Raw genomic sequence first — 20,065 nt, 5'->3', positions numbered from 1 at the left:
AAACAATGGGAAAGTAATTCTGCTTGGAAAGTTGATCAACTTGTAAACTCACTTTTGAGAAAATGGTGTTTGAATGTTTTGGTATCTAGTGAAGAGCTCTTCTCTGTCTACACACATTCAGCATTGTTCACACCATCTTAAGCCTTATCCCCACCCATCTCTTTAATGGTTGATCCAACCGTTCTTGCTATCTTACTTCCAGACATGTAAGAGAGAGAACAGCTCACTGAACATTACTCGCCCTGTCGCTCTATCTGTGGTTTCGCATTCAGAGCGCACACTGGACGCTCTGGCCAATAAGTAGGGTTGTTCCGAAACCTCTGACCTCACAACTACAATCAAGCACCCAAGCTAACTGGCTAACATTGGCTAGCTACTTCCAGACACATAATGAGAGAACACCCACTCTGACCATTTTATTCGCCCTGGTAGAGCTGGTTAGGCTTTTTTCATGTTATCCAGAGTGTTAGTGACTGTAACTGTGCTGCTGGCAATAATTGAATTACACTTTGTTGCTGCTGTTTACAGACACCGGACAGATTCAACGGGTGTTGAGCGTTCAAAAATGCATCAGTTATTCTGCGCTCTGGCACACTAAGACTTTTGCTAAGAAATGTAGCTAGATAGCTAGCTAGGTGAGCAATGAATCCCAACGCATGACGTAACATTAGTTTGTGAGCCAGCCAGCTAATGTTAGCTAGCTAGTGTCGTGTCTTTACTATCATTCAATTGAAGACTTAGTTTTTATCAAAGATTCTCTGTAATTAGTATTACGCGATCAAACTGATTAATCATGTAACCATAATTAACTAGGAAGTCGGGGCACCAAGGAAAATATTCAGATTACAAAGTTATAATTCCCAAATATAACCTTTCAGATATTTTAATATCTGATCAATAGTCTTCTGATTAATGAATTATTTATTTTACCTCACGTTAGTCTCATTCCAAATGTCGTAAATTGTTGGTTATCTGCACGAACCCAATCTTCACTATGAGTCATCCATACATCAATTGTCTTAAATCATTTATTTATTACTAACTAAGTAATTCACAGAAAGGCATAAACAAACAGTAGATAGTTACAAGGAAATGATAACGGCATTTCCCTAGTGGGATAAACCGGTATCGCGGCTTGGTGGACAAAAGGGAAGTGGGGGTTGACTGAGATGAGACACTACAAAGTTGATAATTATAACAATTGAAATGCTAATCCTTTGCACATGAACGCTCACTCATTCGGGAACAATTGCAATCAATATATATATTTACGCTCAGTGTGTCGTCGGGATCTTTGTTGAAAAGTTAGTTTCTGTTGGAGAGTTTTCGTCCTCTCTCTCTCTCTCTCTCTCTCTCTCTCTCTCTGTCGTGGTTAGAGTGCTTTGTTCAGAGCGACATTCATTCATGTTGTTGTAGAATGGATGTTTCGGCGGTTGTCGTTCTTCGCATTCAATGATACCGAATTCCTAGCTGCAGACTAGTAATTAATATCAAAGACTTGTTCTTATTCTCTCGGTATCGATATTTTCAGAGTTTAACCACGTGGTATGGTTAAAAGATTCAGCAATGGTCTGCAACCTTTGTCCTCCCGTGATTGAGAGAAACATGGTCTACTGAGAATTTCTCAAAGTTGGGTTTTATTCGGAAATTGCAGAAAAGGGGCTGTCGCAGGATGCCTGACCCTAACTGGGCTCATGGGCGGTCCTCTGATTTAGTTCAACTCAAAAGGGAATTGGAGTTTCCTTCATTAAACAGTCCAAAATCACATTACACAATTTTACAAACAGTATCATACTCACTCATTCATCTCATACAACAATTAGATGTAAATCTCATATCTGAGGCTATTATATAAACACCGTTACGGTAATGTGGCAACACCGTCTCCCATAAGCTTCCCCAAGTTGTACCAAACGGACCAGTTCGTAGCTGGATTCTTCACCAATCTTTTATACCTTCTCCGGAACGTAAACGTTTTTCGGACCTCAAGTTCTGTGAGGTGGAAGAAATTCCTTTGTTCTCTATGAAACTTCACTCTATCTCTATACTGTGTGGCCATGAGGAGATCCTCTCCTCAGGAATTTACGACCTCTCTCTGACCACAGCAGTCTAGTTGAAGGAGGCAAGGGGGAGGCAGGGAGAGGGGGATGGGGCTTGCTGTACCCAAAGAGGGCAACATCACGACACTAGCTAATAGTACACATTAACGTGAAAGGAAAATACTTTGTCTTTTGTTAAGACATGTAGCTAGCTAGCTAGCTAAACAATGGACCATAATCACAACTCATGACGTTACTACCCTGCATGAATCTGCAGGTAGTTAACCACCAGGTTCTATGGCTATAACTAGTCAAGCAAATCTGTCTGAGATACGAATAATAAGATCATACACATAACGTTAGCTAGCTAACAGTACACTTGAAATGAAACCACTTTCTGTCAAAATTAGAAATGTGTCATATCTGAAAATCTTACCAGTATAAATCATGGTTGGACACATCTCCTGTCTGATGCCATGCATTGTTGCCTTAGTTTGACGATGTATACCAAACTTGTCTTTTCTCCATCTCCTCAGCTATCATACTCAAATTACACTGATTTCAAAACTCGGTCTTCCAGAAAGTGAAGAGCATACACATAACGTTAGCTAGCTAACAGTGCACTAAATCAAATCAAATCAAATCAAATCAAATTGTATTTGTCACATACACATGGTTAGCAGATGTTAATGCGAGTGTAGCGAAATGCTTGTGCTTCTAGTTCCGACAATGCAGTGATAACCAACAAGTAATCTAACTAACAATTCTAAAACTACTGTCTTATACACAGTGTAAGGGGATAAAGAATATGTACATAAGGATATATGAGTGAGTGATGGTACAGAGCAGCATACAGTAGATGGTATCGAGTACAGTATATACATATGAGATGAGTATGTAGACAAAGTAAACAAAGTGGCATAGTTAAAGTGGCTAGTGATACATGTATTACATAAGGATGCAGTCGATGATGTAGAGTACAGTATATACGTATGCATATGAGATGAATAATATAGGGTAAGTAACATTATATAAGGTAGCATTGTTTAAAGTGGCTAGTGATATATTTACATCATTTCCCATCAATTCCCATTATTAAAGTGGCTGGAGTTGGGTCAGTGTCAATGACAGTGTGTTGGCAGCAGCCACTCAATGGTGGCTGTTTAACAGTCTGATAGCCTTGATATAGAAGCTGTTTTTCAGTCTCTCAGTCCCAGCTTTGATGCACCTGTACTGACCTCGCCTTCTGGATGATAGCGGGGTGAACAGGCAGTGGTTCGGGTGGTTGATGTCCTTGATGATCTTTATGGCCTTCCTGTAACATCGGGTGGTGTAGGTGTCCTGGAGGGCAGGTAGTTTGCCCCCGGTGATGCGTTGTGCAGACCTCACTACCCTCTGGAGAGCCTTACGGTTGAGGGCGGAGCAGTTGCCGTACCAGGCGGTGATACAGCCCGCCAGGATGCTCTCGATTGTGCATCTGTAGAAGTTTGTGAGTGCTTTTGGTGACAAGCCGAATTTCTTCAGCCTCCTGAGGTTGAAGAGGCGCTGCTGCGCCTTCTTCACGACGCTGTCAGTGTGAGTGGACCAATTCAGTTTGTCTGTGATGTGTATGCCGAGGAACTTAAAACTTGCTACCCTCTCCACTACTGTTCCATCGATGTGGATAGGGGGGTGTTCCCTCTGCTGTTTCCTGAAGTCCACAATCATCTCCTTAGTTTTGTTGACGTTGAGTGTGAGGTTATTTTCCTGACACCACACTCCGAGGGCCCTCACCTCCTCCCTGTAGGCCGTCTCGTCGTTGTTGGTAATCAAGCCTACCACTGTTGTGTCGTCCGCAAACTTGATGATTGAGTTGGAGGCGTGCGTGGCCACGCAGTCGTGGGTGAACAGCTCGGCATTCAACACCATAGTACCCTCCAAGCTCGTCATCAAGCTCGAGACCCTGGGTCTCGACCCCGCCCTGTGCAACTGGGTACTGGACTTCCTGACGGGCCGCCCCCAGGTGGTGAGGGTAGGCAACAACATCTCCTCCCCGCTGATCCTCAACACGGGGGCCCCACAAGGGGGCTCAGAACGCACCCTTGTGGGGCCCCCGTGTTGAGGATCAGCGGGGAGGAGATGTTGTTGCCTACCCTCACCACCTGGGGCGGCCCGTCAGGAAGTCCAGTACCCAGTTGCACAGGGCGGGGTCGAGACCCAGGGTCTCGAGCTTGATGACGAGCTTGGAGGGTACTATGGTGTTGAATGCCGAGCAGTAGTCGATGAACAGCATTCTCACATAGGTATTCCTCTTGTCCAGGTGGGTTAGGGCAGTGTGCAGTGTGGTTGAGATTGCATCGTCTGTGGACCTATTTGGGCGGTAAGCAAATTGGAGTGGGTCTAGGGTGTCAGGTAGGGTGGAGGTGATATGGTCCTTGACTAGTCTCTCAAAGCACTTCGTGATGACGGAAGTGAGTGCTACGGGGCGGTAGTCGTTTAGCTCAGTTACCTTAGCTTTCTTGGGAACAGGAACAATGGTGGCCCTCTTGAAGCATGTGGAAACAGCAGACTGGTATATGGATTGATTGAATATGTCCGTAAACACACCGGCCAGCTGGTCTGCGCATGCTCTGAGGGCGCGGCTGGGGATGCCGTCTGGGCCTGCAGCCTTGCGAGGGTTAACACGTTTAAATGTCTTACTCACCTCGGCTGCAGTGAAGGAGAGACCGCATGTTTTCGTTGCAGGCCGTGTCAGTGGCACTGTATTGTCCTCAAAGCGGGCAAAAAAGTTATTTAGTCTGCCTGGGAGCAAGACATCCTGGTCCGTGACTGGGCTGGGTTTCTTCTTGTAGTCCGTGATTGACTGTAGACCCTGCCACATGCCTCTTGTGTCTGAGCCGTTGAATTGAGATTCTACTTTGTCTCTGTACTGACGCTTAGCTTGTTTAATAGCCTTGCGGAGGAATAGCTGCACTGTTTGTATTCGGTCATGTTGCCAGACACCTTGCCCTGATTAAAAGCAGTGGTTCGCGCTTTCAGTTTCACGCGAATGCTGCCATCAATCCACGGTTTCTGGTTAGGGAATGTTTTTATCGTTGCTATGGGAACGACATCTTCAACGCACGTTCTAATGAACTCGCACACCGAATCAGCGTATTCGTCAATATTTTTATCTGACGCAATACGAAACATGTCCCAGTCCACGTGATGGAAGCAGTCTTGGAGTGTGGAGTCAGCTTGGTCTGACCAGCGTTGGACAGACCTCAGCGTGGGAGCCTCTTGTTTTAGTTTCTGCCTGTAGGCAGGGATCAGCAAAATGGAGTCGTGGTCAGCTTTTCCGAAAGGGGGCGGGGCAGGGCCTTATATGCGTCGCGGAAGTTAGAGTAACAATGATCCAAGGTTTTACCACCCCTGGTTGCGCAATCGATATGCTGATAAAATTTAGGGAGTCTTGTTTTCAGATTAGCTTTGTTAAAATCCCCAGCTACAATGAATGCAGCCTCCGGATAAATGGTTTCCAGTTTGCAAAGAGTTAAATAAAGTTCGTTCAGAGCCATCGATGTGTCTGCTTGGGGGGGGATATATACGGCTGTGATTATAATCAAAGAGATTTCTCTTGGAAGATAATGCGGTCTACATTTGATTGTGAGGAATTCTAAATCAGGTGAACAGAAGGATTTGAGTTCCTGTATGTTTCCTTCATCACACCATGTCTCGTTAGTCATGAGGCATACGCCCCCGCCGCTCTTCTTACCAGAAAGATGTTTGTTTCTGTCGGCGCGATGCGTGGAGAAACCCGTTGGCTGCACCGCATCGGATAGCGTCTTCCCAGTAAGCCATGTTTCCGTGAAGCAGAGAACATTGCAGTCTCTGATGTCCCTCTGGAATGCTACCCTTGCTCGGATTTCATCAACCTTGTTGTCAAGAGACTGGACATTGGCAAGAAGAATGCTGGGGAGTGGTGCGCGATGTGCCCTTGTCCGGAGTCTGACCAGAAGACCGCTACGTTTCCCTCTTTTTCGGAGTCGTTTTCTTGGGTCGCTGCATGCGATCCATTCCGTTGTCCTGTTTGTAAGGCAGAACACAGGATCCGCGTCGCGGAAAACATATTCTTGGTCGTACTGATGGTGAGTTGACGCTGATCTTATATTCAGTAGTTCTTCTCGACTGTATGTAATGAAACCTAAGATGACCTGGGGTACTAATGTAAGAAATAACACGTAAAAAAACAAAAAACTGCATAGTTTCCTAGGAACGCGAAGCGAGGCGGCCATCTCTGTCGGCGCCGGAAGTAAGAACACTATAACTTGACATTAGGTTAATGCAGTTTTAGTTAAAAGCAGTTTTCGACAGGATTACCTAAACATACTGACCAGCTCCAATAGACAGACATGTGTTATATGGTAGACCAATCCAAACTCATCTCTCGGCATGTCCAGCCCACTCAATAAATCAAATCAAATCAAATTTTATTTGTCACATACACATGGTTAGCAGATGTTAATGCGAGTGTAGCGAAATGCTTGTGCTTCTAGTTCCGACAATGCAGTGATAACCAACAAGTAATCTAACTAACAATTCTAAAACTACTGTCTTATACACAGTGTAAGAAGATAAAGAATATGTACATAAGGATATATGAGTGAGTGATGGTACAGAGCAGCAAACAGTAGATGGTATCGAGTACAGTATATACATATGAGATGAGTATGTAGACAAAGTAAACAAAGTGGCATAGTTAAAGTGGCTAGTGATACATGTATTACATAAGGATGCAGTCGATGATGTAGAGTACAGTATATACGTATGCATATGAGATGAATAATGTAGGGTAAGTAACATTATATAAGGTAGCATTGTTTAAAGTGGCTCAATCATGGCTAGCGGGAAGGTTGTTCACTTTTTCTGTGGCTAAACCAACTAGGCTCGTAATTTAACAATTGTATTTGCATTTTCAGATGGCATACACGTTTGATATTAAGGCACATGAAAGTTCACATGTTCAAGAAGGCATTTCTGTGAAAAAATGCTTCAGGTTTTTTTTACGTTCAAACAGCTCTCCTGTGAAGTAATGACTTGCGACGTAAATTGACATTGTAGTGGTGCTGAGATTAATGCATCATACCATTAATCTCATACCAGCTGTAGTTCTATAATTTGAAAGTTATATATTTTGAAAACTTGATTGCTGACATGCAAAAAAATGTGGGACTTTATCAACAATGGACGAATGAATCAAAAACCCAAATATTGTATTTGGGTGGAATTTTCCTTTAAGTTGGAAGTAAGCATGGCAGCAATTTAGATGAATACAGTAGAGGTATTTGGTGGTGTAATTAACCAATGATGCTATCGTCAGTGTCACGGTCGGGTCAGGACTGGTGTCAGATGTCATCTTTGCAATGGACTTCTGTCTAATTTTGGCTTTGCCCACAATCACACAATCATTACACATCCTTTGAACACATACACATATGTAAGCATACACGTACACACACACAAACACGCACGTAAGCACACACACGTTCACACACATACATACACACACACGTGCACAAACACAAGTACACACACACTGCTAGTGCTGACACTGTCCCCGCTCCCCAGGTTTCCTTTCAGCACTTATGATGTATAATGTTCTCCAGTTGACAGTTACAGACCCCCCATCTCTGATCTACTGTATATGCTCCTATCAAATCACTGTGGACACCTGCTACTGCGGGAGTCACTCTCAAGGACCCCCCCCCCCCTTCTCTTTTTCTCTTTCTCTTTTTCTCTCTTTCTCTAACTAGTTTCTTTCACTCCCTTTCCTTCCCATTTGATCACATTCTCTTTAGCTTTCTTTCTCAACCTCTCTCTCTCTCTCTCTCTCTTTCTCTCTCTCTCTCTCTCTCTCTCTCTTAGATAGTCGAGTAAGGGTTAGATTTAGGTATTAGGTGGCCCAGGAGATGGAATACTTCAGACATAAACCATCCTGCGTGATTGATGGGGTGCTAATACTGAAGTGGCGATCTGCTTTACATTTTAGAAACTGAGGTTGGTTCTCTTTGGTGTAAAACACAACTCTCATGTTCCCACCTTTTAATCCCATTTGAGTTCTGATTCTCCACACTTCTCACCAAGCGTGCACTTGCACACACACTCTGTCATTAATTGAATATCATAGGATCGGTGTAACCATCATACCATTGTCAAATTCATGACAGGAAGTTTGCAAGTGTACACTTTGGGAGAAGTGGAGAATCGGCATTCAACTTTTGTTTTGGCAAGGAACACTAAACAATATGGAGATTTGAGGGGTTTTGTGTGTAATTTAATTGCAGCAAATTCTTTATTGATGTGGTAAGGTCAGGTGGAGGAAGTACAGGGTTACTTGAATCAAGCCTACTGTATTTTCAATGCTGCAGGTCTGAGGCTTTGCTTTAGGAAATACAGGTTTCCACAGAAACCCACTTGCATTAAGCCTACTGTGTTTTCACTGCTGCAAGGTGATGAGTGATCGACAAGTGATACAGATGTTGGATCTTAATTTGATCGCTCTTTTGTTGCTGAGACTTTTCCTGCACAGCAGATTAATAAAATGTTTTTTTATTTTACCAGGTAAATTGACTGAGAACACATTCTCATTTTCTTTTGAACTTTGTGATTTACATAAATTCTGAAAACCTGCACGAACACATCATATTCAATTCAATTTCATTTCAATTTCAAGCAGACATTTGCATCCTGTAGCTCTAACTCCAAAAAGTTTTGGGACACTGTAAAGTCCATGGAGAACAAGAGCACCTCCTCCCAGCTGCCCAGGGTGCTCTTGTTCTCCATGGACTTTACAGTGTCCCAAAACTTTTTGGAGTTAGAGCTACAGGATGCAAATGTCTGCTTGAAATTGAAATGAAATTGAATTGAATATGATGTGTTAGTGCAGGTTTTCAGAATTTATGTAAATCACAAAGTTCAAAAGAAAATGAGAATGTGTTCTCAGTCAATTTCTGAAAACCTGCACTAACACATCATATTCAATTCAATTTCATTTCAATTTCAAGCAGACATTTGCATCCTGTAGCTCTAACTCCAAAAAGTTTTGGGACACTGTAAAGTCCATGGAGAACAAGAGCACCTCCTCCCAGCTGCCCACTGCACTGAGGCTAGGTAACACGGTCACCATCGATAAATCCGGCCAACAACCCCCCCCCCCCCAAATCCAGACAGCAGATGTTCTGAAAGAGCTGCAAAACCTGGACCAGTACAAATCAGCTGGGCTAGACAATCTGGAAACTCTCTTTCTAAAACTATCTGCCGGCAATGTTGCAACTCCTATTTACCAGCCTGTTCAACCTCTCTTTCGTATCGTCCGAGATCCCTAAATATTGGAAAGCTGCCATCATCCCCCTCTTCAAAGGGGGTGACTCCCTAGACCCAAACTGTTACAGACCTATATCCATCCTGCCCTGCCTATCTAAAGTCTTCGAAAGCCAAGTTAATAAACAGATCACTGACCTTTCGAATCCCACCCTACCCTCTCCGCTGTGCAATCTGGTTTCCGAGCCGGTCACGGGTGCACCTCAGCCATGCTCAAGGTACGAAATGATATCATAACCGCCATCGATAAAAGACAGTACTGTGCAGCCGTCTTCATCGACCTGGCCAAGGCTTTCGACTCTGTCAATCTTCGTATTCTTATCAGCAGACTCAATAGCCTTGATTTTTCTAATGACTGCCTCGCCTGGGACACCAACTGCTTTGCAGATAGAGTTCAGTGTGTCAAATCGGAGGGCATGTTGTCCGGACGTCTGGCAGTCTCTATGGGGGTACCACAGGGTTAAATTCTCGGGCCGACTCTTTTCTCTGTATATAGTATCAATGATGTCGCCCTTGCTGCGGGCGATTCCCTGATCCACCTCTACACAGACGACACCATTCTGTATACTTCTGGCCCTTCCTTGGACACTGTGCTAACTAACCTGTATGCGCTAGTCGGTTGGCACTCGCTACCTATTCGTCGCCGGACCCACAGACCCACTGGCAATCAAACAAGCAAAGTGTCAGTATAGAGACAAAGTGGATTGTAACGGATGTGAAATGGCTAGCTAGTTAGCGTTGGTGCGCTCTAATAGCGTTTCAATTGGTGACGTCACTTGCTCTGTGACCTTGAAGTAGTGGTTCCCCTTGCTCCGCAAGGGCCGTGGCTTTTGTGGAGTGATGGGTAACGATGCTTTGTGGGTGACTGTTGTTGATGTGTGCAGATGGTCCCTGGTTCGAGCCCGGCGAGGGGACGGACTAAAGTTATACTGTTGCATTGATCCGGATCACTGGTTGCTGCGGAAAAGGAGGAGGTCAAAAGGGAGGTGAGTGTAACGGATGTGAAATGGTTAGCGGTGGTGCGCGCTAATAGCGTTTCAATCGGTGACGTCACTTGCTCTGAGACCTTGAAGTAGTGGTTTCCCTTGCTCTGCAAGGGCCGTGGCTTTTGTGGCTTTTGTGGAGTGATGGGTAATGATGCTTCGTGGGTGACTGTTGTTGATGTGTGCAGAGGGTCCCTGGTTCGAGCCCGGCGAGGGGACGGACTAAAGTTATACTGTTACACTCTCATATTCAATAGTTCTTCCCGGCTGTATGTAATAAGACTTAAGATTTCATGGGGTAACAGTGTAAGAAATAATACATAAAAAACAAAATACTGCTTCCTAAGAACGCGAAGCGAGGCGACCATCTCTGTCAGTTCCATGTTCTATTCTATATTAAGATCCTGCATCTGTACACTGTCTAATAGATTATCCTACCACAAATGGGTGTATTACTGTGTGTGTGTGTGTGCGTGCCGGTGGGTGGGGATGGGGGGGAATGTATCATGTTCAAAATGGCCTTTGGAGAAAGGGTAACACTGGAGAAGAAGATAGAGAAAACTCTGTCCCATAGGGCTGCACACAATTGGCCCAGCGTCGTCCGGGTTAGGGGATGGTTTGGCCGGGGTGGTTTTACTTGGCTCATCGCGCTCTAGCGACTCCTTGTGGCGGGCCGGGCGCCTGCAGGCTGACCTCGGTCGTCAGTTGAGCGATGTTTCCTCTGACACATTGATCAAACTGGCTTCTGGATTAGGTGTTAAGAAGCGCAGTTTGGCTGGTCATCTTTTTGGAGGACGCATGACTCGACCTTTGCCTCTCCCGAGCCTGTTTGGGAGTTGCAGCGATGAGACAAGATCGCAATAGGATATCATGAAATTGGGGAGATAAAGGGGTTAAAATACAAAAATACAAAATAATAAATGAAAGACAGGCGCTGGAGAAGATTTGCAGTGTAAGCTTGATTGTCTTCCTAATGATTGACCTCAATACTCGAACTTCTAGGAATCAGTAGGTGATGGAGTCATAACACTGATAAAATTCCATCTGCCATCGGCAACATAAGCTGAATCAAAGCAAACTTTATTTATAGAGCACATTTCTTACAGGGGAGGCATTTCAAAGTGCTTATAACAAATAAAACAACACAAGGGGAGGAAAATAAAAACAAGGAAGTCTTCCTGTGGTTCACTTCTGTCCATCAGTGTGATTGTAATGTAGAAGAAAGTGTATTTTCTTGTCTTTCCCTTCAAGTGTGAGAGGATTCTACAGTATCATCCCAACATCCACTCTAATCCTGAATATTCAGTGTTAAGGGGTGTTTTGTGGTTTTTCCCCAACAGGTGCATAGCAAGATACAGATATGAATGAATGTGGAAGAAAAAGTCATACTTTTTTCATTGTTTTTTTTATAGAATGATGTCTTCCAAGCAAGCCACATCTCCGTTTGCCCCAGCGACGGAGGAAGAGGAAGCGATGGGTCAGGACGATGTGGGCTGGGCCAATGAGGACAGAGAAAGCCAGGACCAGCCGGCCTCACCCACTCTGCACAGCAAACCCCTCCCAGAGGAGCACCAGCCAATCAGAGACAGCCAGCCTGAGTCGGCGTGGAAGAGTATAGGCTCTACTCAGACGGTGAGACATACACACACACACTCTTCATAAGATTGACACTGTCACTGATCCCCATTATAGAGGAATCTTCCTCTTTAAGACAAATGCCTCTTGGAACAGTTTCAAGGACGTCTTTAGATGCCAAAGCCCCTTGTGTTTGTAACATAAGCCATCTAATGTTCTTGGAGATCCCCCCACTCTGTAAGAGGAGGAGACGACATTCAGAAATAAACCTCTCGTCGGGCCACCTGTGCTAGAGTGTGTGCTGAGGGACAATGTCGGTTCACTATTAAAAACAGTATGGTTATGTCCCAAATTGCACCCTATCCCTAGATAGTGCAGTACTGTTTACCACAACCCATCGGGCTCTGGTCAAATGTAGTGGATTATATGGAGTAGGGTGCCATTTGGGACGCATTCTATCGCTGTGCTACAGTATTACTGGCCCCATGAATGCCCTTTGACCTATGATGTCATAAGTGTACAGATGTAGGATCTTAACAGGATCACCCTGTTGCGGGAAAATGTAAAACTTGTAGTGTATTTGTGGTTTAAAAAGGCTTTTGAAGTTTGTCATTTCCACACAAAAAATGGCCATAGTCAGTCCTGTGGGATTTGTCTTTGCTGTATAGTCAGAGTTGGCTGTTTTTAACCTGAAAACCACTGCTATCTCCATGCATGACAGGTGTGTACCTCTTACCCTTGCCACACAGGCTTTGACCTGTGGCATTCTTCTGCGTTGAGTTTAATTAGTCAATCACAAGATGGAGGGAGTGGATATCTGTAACCGTGTTCTTGGCACAGGCCCAAAAGGGGACTGCCTTTGTTGCGAAACCCATGAGTTATGGCCTTTGTCCCAAATTGCACCTTATTCCCTATATAGTGCACTAGTTTTGACTGAAGGCCCTATGGGTAGTACACTACATAGGGAAAAGGCAGCCATGGGATGTAGATATCAACTTTTCCCTTCCCCACTGCCGTGCCAAGGTGTCATACTCTGGCTGCCAATACAGGAGTCTAGATTCGGCTCTAAGAAGATGATTTTACCAACAACACCCACAAACATTAGATGATTTGAACAACACCCACAACAGCAACAACCACAAACATTAGATGATTTGAACAACACCCACAACAGCAACAACCACAAACATTAGATGATTTGAACAACACCCACAACAGCAACAACCACAAACATTAGTCAATAGAGAGGTGGTGAAAAGTCACATTTAAAAAGCAATTATATAAATAGTGATTGTAGTTTAAGTTACACTTTACTTGGTGGTGAGTTAGTTATTAGTTTAAATAATGGCCATTAATATTTAGATGAGGTAAAATAAGAAGTCAGAGTATTTCCAAACCCCCATTTGACCTTTATTCAAGTAAACAAGTCAGTTAAGAACAAATTCTTGTTTAAAATCACGGCCTAGGAACAGTGGGTTACTCTAGAGCCTTGTTCAGGGGCAGAATGACAGATTTGTACCTTTTCAGTTCTGGGATTTGATCTTGCAACCTTTTGGTTACAAGTACAACGCTCTAACCACTAGGCTACCTGTCGCCCCATGTTGTATTTGTTCCTATAGGACAATGGTAGCAGCAAGGGCTGTTCCTTGTACTCCTACCGGAATAACTCTACCTCTCCACCAAAGCCCGAGGATTGTTCTCGGGAGCGGGGCGAGCAGCTAGGCGGATCGACCTTCGGAACACTTGAGCGCCGCAAAGGAAGCCTGGCCGACGTGGTGGACACACTGAAACAAAAGAAACTGGTGGAGCTGACAAAGACAGAGCAGGACGGTAGGAGAAGGACTTTACCCTTTCTGTACGTGTGTGTGCTCTTCATTTACATTTACATTTAAGTCATTTAGCAGACGCTCTTATCCAGAGCGACTTACAAATTGGTGCGTTCACCTTAAGACATCCAGTGGAACAGCCACTTTACAATAGTGCATCTAAATCTTTTAAGGGGGGTGAGAAGGATTACGTTATCCTATCCTAGGTATTCCTTAAAGAGGTGGGGTTTCAGGTGTCTCCGGAAGGTGGTGATTGACTCCGCTGTCCTGGCGTCGTGAGGGAGTTTGTTCCACCATTGGGGGGCCAGAGCAGCGAACAGTTTTGACTGGGCTGCGCGGGAACTGTACTTCCTCAGTGGTAGGGAGGCGAGCAGGCCAGAGGTGGATGAACGCAGTGCCCTTGTTTGGGTGTAGGGCCTGATCAGAGCCTGGAGGTACTGAGGTGCCGTTCCCCTCACAGCTCCGTAGGCAAGCACCATGGTCTTGTAGCGGATGCGAGCTTCAACTGGAAGCCAGTGGAGAGAGCGGAGGAGCGGGGTGACGTGAGAGAACTTGGGAAGGTTGAACACCAGACGGGCTGCGGCGTTCTGGATGAGTTGTAGGGGTTTAATGGCACAGGCAGGGAGCCCAGCCAACAGCGAGTTGCAGTAATCCAGACGGGAGATGACAAGTGCCTGGATTAGGACCTGCGCCGCTTCCTGTGTGAGGCAGGGTCGTACTCTGCGGATGTTGTAGAGCATGAACCTACAGGAACGGGCCACCGCCTTGATGTTAGTTGAGAACGACAGGGTGTTGTCCAGGATCACGCCAAGGTTCTTAGCGCTCTGGGAGGAGGACACAATGGAGTTGTCAACCGTGATGGCGAGATCATGGAACGGGCAGTCCTTCCCCGGGAGGAAGAGCAGCTCCGTCTTGCCGAGGTTCAGCTTGAGGTGGCGATCCGTCATCCACACTGATATGTCTGCCAGACATGCAGAGATGCGATTCGCCACCTGGTCATCAGAAGGGGGAAAGGAGAAGATTAATTGTGTGTCGTCTGCATAGCAATGATAGGAGAGACCATGTGAGGTTATGACAGAGCCAAGTGACTTGGTGTATAGCGAGAATAGGAGAGGGCCTAGAACAGAGCCCTGGGGGACGCCAGTGGTCAGAGCGCGTGGTGAGGAGACAGATTCTCGCCACGCCACCTGGTAGGAGCGACCTGTCAGGTAGGACGCAATCCAAGCGTGGGCCGCGCCGGAGATGCCCAACTCGGAGAGGGTGGAGAGGAGGATCTGATGGTTCACAGTATCGAAGGCAGCCGATAGGTCTAGAAGGATGAGAGCAGAGGAGAGAGAGTTAGCTTTAGCAGTGCGGAGCGCCTCCGTGATACAGAGAAGAGCAGTCTCAGTTGAATGACTAGTCTCTTCTGTACATGGACATGTTTCACTATACTTGAAGACCAGAAGTCCCCACAAGAATAGTAAACAAACAAACATTTGACCAACTGGGGACATTTTGTCGGTCCCCAAAAGGAAAAAAGCTATTGTGTTATGGTTAGAATGTTAGGTTTAGGGGTTAAAGGTTAGGGTTAGGAGTTAGGGTTAGGGTAAGAATTAGGTTTAGAGTTAGGGGTTAAGGAAAATAGGATTTTGAATGGGAATCAACTGTGGGTCCCCACAAGGTTAGTTAAACAAGACTGTGTGTGTGTGTGTGAGCTCTCCTGTATGTGTGTGTGCGTACTGCGTACATACAGTATGTTTAGCTTTTCCTTTGTGTCTATATCCTCTTCAGAGGAACTTTGAACCATTCAATTACAAGTGCCAAATCCCCCACCCATAGATCACAGATCTGTCTCCTCACATCAGGCCAGTGGTTGACTCCCATTGCATGCTCCTGCATGCTCCTATACCCCACAGCTATGGAGATCTTACATCGCTCTGTACTGCTATGCTACACATGGTAATTGTCATGATATCAGAGGCCCCACTGATCTATCGTCCTAATGCTTCACTTTGTTATTGATATGGTGCAGTGAAGAGTAGTGATCTCTAGAGCCAAATAGCCAAAGGCATCACCGCTTCATCACAGCTTCTACTTTACTGCAGATAGTCTTTGGTTTACTGTGAGTGAGCCACTTTCTCTCTCTCTCTCTCTCTCTGTGTGCGTGTGTGTCATCTGCCTGTCTAACAGAAGTGATGTACATCGATGCTAAGGCAGGGAGACAAAGCACACAGAGCTGAGAGTGTCTTGATGCAGTGTCAGCGTTCCCCCATCTGTTTTTGGTCAATTTGTGTGTCTTAAGTTTTTCCACTCCCATATAGGGGATACATTTGACTGAGCTGCCCCACTTGGCCAGGTCTCCCTTGGGAAGAGGTCTTCTGACCTCAATGTGAATACCTGCTTAAATAAGGTTAAACATATATATATATATATGTTTTTATAATAGAAATAGTAGTCAACAGAATTCATAGGTGTAAAATTATATGAATTAATATAATCAAAACACTAATCTACTGTAGCTTCCCAAATCACCCTCTGTTTTGTTCCTATACATTCTTTAATGGCAATGGTGAAATGTACAATAACAGTACATTGTTATCCTGTTTTACATGTTTTATTCACTCCCCAAGGACCCACCAGTCGCAACAAACAATAACCCAAACACTGCAGTGTAGATTAGGATTCATCCATCCATCTATTTTAACCCTCCATCTATTCATCCATCCATCTATTCATCCATCCATCTATTCATCCATCCGTTGGCTATAAGTCACATGTCTCTGTTTTATCTCCCTATGTGAAGTCTACGATCAGGACTAAATGAGTTACAGTGACAGCGATGATTCCTCATTGCACTTCATTCTAACCTTTAGAATTTCAGCCCTTTATTCGTTGTATATTAAATATTGTGGATGATGCGTTTCATTTACGTTTTTGGCATTTGACCCAGTGAGATTAGCAGATGGGTTCATTTTATGTGATGTGTTTTGCTTAAGATAGCAGGAGATCAATAAATACATCACTAAGGCTGAGAGACTTCTACATTAATGAATTGATTGGCTCTGCGAACATCGCTCCACAAATGCAAATGCAGCCATAAACGTAAACTGTAGATCCAGACTGAAGTGCTGTTACGTCTCTTTACAGAAACACATCTCTAAAACTACCGAACCCTTTTTTCTTCCTTTTTCTTATTTGAAGGGTTAACTTTTTTAGGCCACCTACGCTTTTGTCATTCTTCTCCCACTCAGAGCGTTTTCTCAAGTCTGACCCATTGCCCTTGACCTGTTCTGTGATTATTCATAAAAACAATATTAAGGACAATCATTTTGAAGCTATGGTTCTATTTTGCTTTTATATTGCTTCGACTCGTACATTACTATGGACATTGCCTTATTCATACATGTTTGGAAAGACAGAGAATGAGGGAGTCTTTATAGCTGGGTGTGCAGAGGCATCACTGTAAAAAGGCAGATCTGATAGGGGAGAGTGGGGTAAGTTGAGCCTCCCTTGTTTCTCGGAAAACCTTTTTCCCGTGGATTATGTGAAGGAAGAAACCACATGGAAAAAAGCGGTAAGCAAGTTAGATCCAAGTAACTTATTTTCACCAAGTCAAATGAATATATTGTGTTAGAGGTTTCATGATGCTTGTATCTAATTTAACGCTCTATAAGCTTCAATATGAGGTTCTAAACCTAGCGGGAAAGGGCATACTTGTAGCTGTGTGGGCTGACAAGGTCAAAATGTTTGCCTTGCACTAAAACAAATGTGGGCTTGTTTGGTTGACTCAATTGCTGGGTTGCAGGCGGTGGGTCACTTAGCTGGGTTGTTTTCTTTAAAAACAGTTGGGTTATGGATGCTGGGTGTTGGGTTATGGATGCTGGGTGTTGGGTTATGGATGCTGGGTGTTGGGTTATGGATGCTGGGTTTTTGGTGCTAGGTGTTGGGTTACGGATGCTGGGTGTTGGGTTATGGATGCTGAGTGTTGGGTTATGGATGCTGGGTGTTGGGTTACGGATGCTGGGTGTTGGGTTATGGATGCTGGGTGTTGGGTTATGGATGCTGGGTGTTGGGTTACGGATGCTGGGTGTTGGGTTATGGATGCTGGGTGTTGGGTTACGGATGCTGGGTGTTGGGTTATGGATGCTGGGTGTTGGGTTATGGATGCTGGGTGTTGGGTTACGGATGCTGGGTGTTGGGTTATGGATGCTGGGTGTTGGGTTATGGATGCTGGGTTTTTGGTGCTAGGTGTTGGGTTACGGATGCTGGGTGTTGGGTTATGGATGCTGGGTGTTGGGTTATGGATGCTGGGTTTTTGGTGCTAGGTGTTGGGTTACGGATGCTGGGTGTTGGGTTATGGATGCTGGGTGTTGGGTTACGGATGCTGGGTGTTGGGTTATGGATGCTGGGTGTTGGGTTATGGATACTGGGTGTAGGGTTTTTGATGCTAGTTGTTGGGTTATGGATGCTGGGTGTTGGGTTATGGATGCTGGGTGTTGGGTTATGGGTGCTGAGGGTTGGGTTTTTGGTGCTAGGTGTTGGGTTATGGATACTGGGTGTTGGGTTTTTGATGCTAGGTGTTGGGTTATGGATGCTGGGTGTTGGGTTATGGATGCTGGGTGTTGGGTTATGGGTGCTGAGGGTTGGGTTTTTGGTGCTAGGTGTTGGGTTATGGATGCTGGGTGTTGGTTTTTTGGAGCTGGGGTATTGAGATATGATCCAGTAGGTCAGATCAGAAGACTGGAGGTGTAGTTTTGTAGGGGTGTGGCTCTCAGATAATTATTTTTAGCCACCCATGAGAGTAAATGTCATTCATGTTCATCTGTTTTGTTTCATAGTTATCACATATTAAGGTTGAACATTTAAGTTTTGTAACTTTGACGATGCTTACAGAAGTGTATGAGTTTTCTAAAAGCCTATGCTTATCACATTGTTGGGATACAATAAGGTGGTATACATTATTAGGCAATAACATGGTATACCTTATTATAATATGCAATAAATCATCTTAATATTGTAGAAGAATGTGTAAAAAAAAATCTGAAATTTGAATTTGCTGTATGTAAACTTGACATGAAGAACATGAATGACATTTACTCTCACAGTTGGCCAATAAGATCTATAACCTTAATGTTTATGTTAAAAAAGACCCAGCTGCTCGGTCAACCCATTATGAGAGTAAAAAATACCTAACTGAGTGTTAAATTAACCCATATTTGGGTAATCCCAACAAAACAGCATTTTGGGTAATTAATGCAACCCAACTGACTAGGTCAAAAGAACCTTGGCGTGATCCTGGACAACACCCTGTCGTTCTCAAATAACATCAAGGCGGTGGCCCGTTCCTGTAGGTTCATGCTCTACAACATCCGCAGAGTACGACCCTGCCTCACACAGGAAGCGGCGCAGGTCCTAATCCAGGCACTTGTCATCTCCCGTCTGGATTACTGCAACTCGCTGTTGGCTGGGCTCCCTGCCTGTGCCATTAAACCCCTACAACTCATCCAGAACGCCGCAGCCCGTCTGGTGTTCAACCTTCCCAAGTTCTCTCACGTCACCCCGCTCCTCCGCTCTCTCCACTGGCTTCCAGTTGAAGCTCGCATCCGCTACAAGACCATGGTGCTTGCCTACGGAGCTGTGAGGGGAACGGCACCTCAGTACCTCCAGGCTCTGATCAGGCCCTACACCCAAACAAGGGCACTGCGTTCATCCACCTCTGGCCTGCTCGCCTCCCTACCACTGAGGAAGTACAGTTCCCGCTCAGCCCAGTCAAAACTGTTCGCTGCTCTGGCCCCCCAATGGTGGAACAAACTCCCTCACGACGCCAGGACAGCGGAGTCAATCACCACCTTCCGGAGACACCTGAAACCCCACCTCTTTAAGGAATACCTAGGATAGGATAAAGTAATCCTCCTCACCCCCCTTAAAAGATTTAGATGCACTATTGTAAAGTGGCTGTTCCACTGGATGTCATAAGGTGAATGCACCAATTTGTAAGTCGCTCTGGATAAGAGCGTCTGCTAAATGACTTAAATGTAATGTAAATGTCAAAATAACCCAACATGTGCTAGGTCAAAACAACCCACTATTTAACCAGCGCTGCGTTACCAAATAACCCAAATTGGGTTATTTTTAGCCCATCATCTTTTCTTTGTTTGGGGTAAACTAGGCTAATGACCATGGGGTAAGTTGAGCCAATGGCAAGTTGAGCAAATGTAAGTGTTTTCTTCCCAGGCATTATCACTGGGATATGAGTTAACAACAGGGTCTATGTTCAAAGTGTTTAAAAAAGTACAAAGTGTCTGTTAGGTCTTAATAAGCC

General features: G+C 44.8%; 1 protein-coding gene across 4 annotated transcripts in view; it reads left to right on the top strand.

The window, feature by feature from the left end:
* The window catches only part of LOC115144716 (transcription factor SOX-6-like), a 258,270-nt gene that overhangs the window by 73,585 nt on the left and 164,620 nt on the right, over positions 1–20,065 (top strand). For all 4 annotated transcript variants that reach the window (XM_065002988.1, XM_065002987.1, XM_065002985.1 and 1 more), the window contains exons 3-4: positions 11,773–11,992; positions 13,555–13,765. In XM_065002988.1, coding sequence (XP_064859060.1) covers positions 11,774–11,992; positions 13,555–13,765 — 430 coding nt within the window. In that variant the 5' untranslated portion in view covers position 11,773. The remainder of the gene's footprint in view (positions 1–11,772; positions 11,993–13,554; positions 13,766–20,065) is intronic.

This window comes from Oncorhynchus nerka, linkage group LG17, assembly GCF_034236695.1.
Source record: "Oncorhynchus nerka isolate Pitt River linkage group LG17, Oner_Uvic_2.0, whole genome shotgun sequence".
Lineage (NCBI taxonomy): Eukaryota > Metazoa > Chordata > Actinopteri > Salmoniformes > Salmonidae > Oncorhynchus > Oncorhynchus nerka.
Note: the sequence above shows the minus strand (reverse complement) of the source record. Positions and strands in the feature narration are given on the sequence as shown.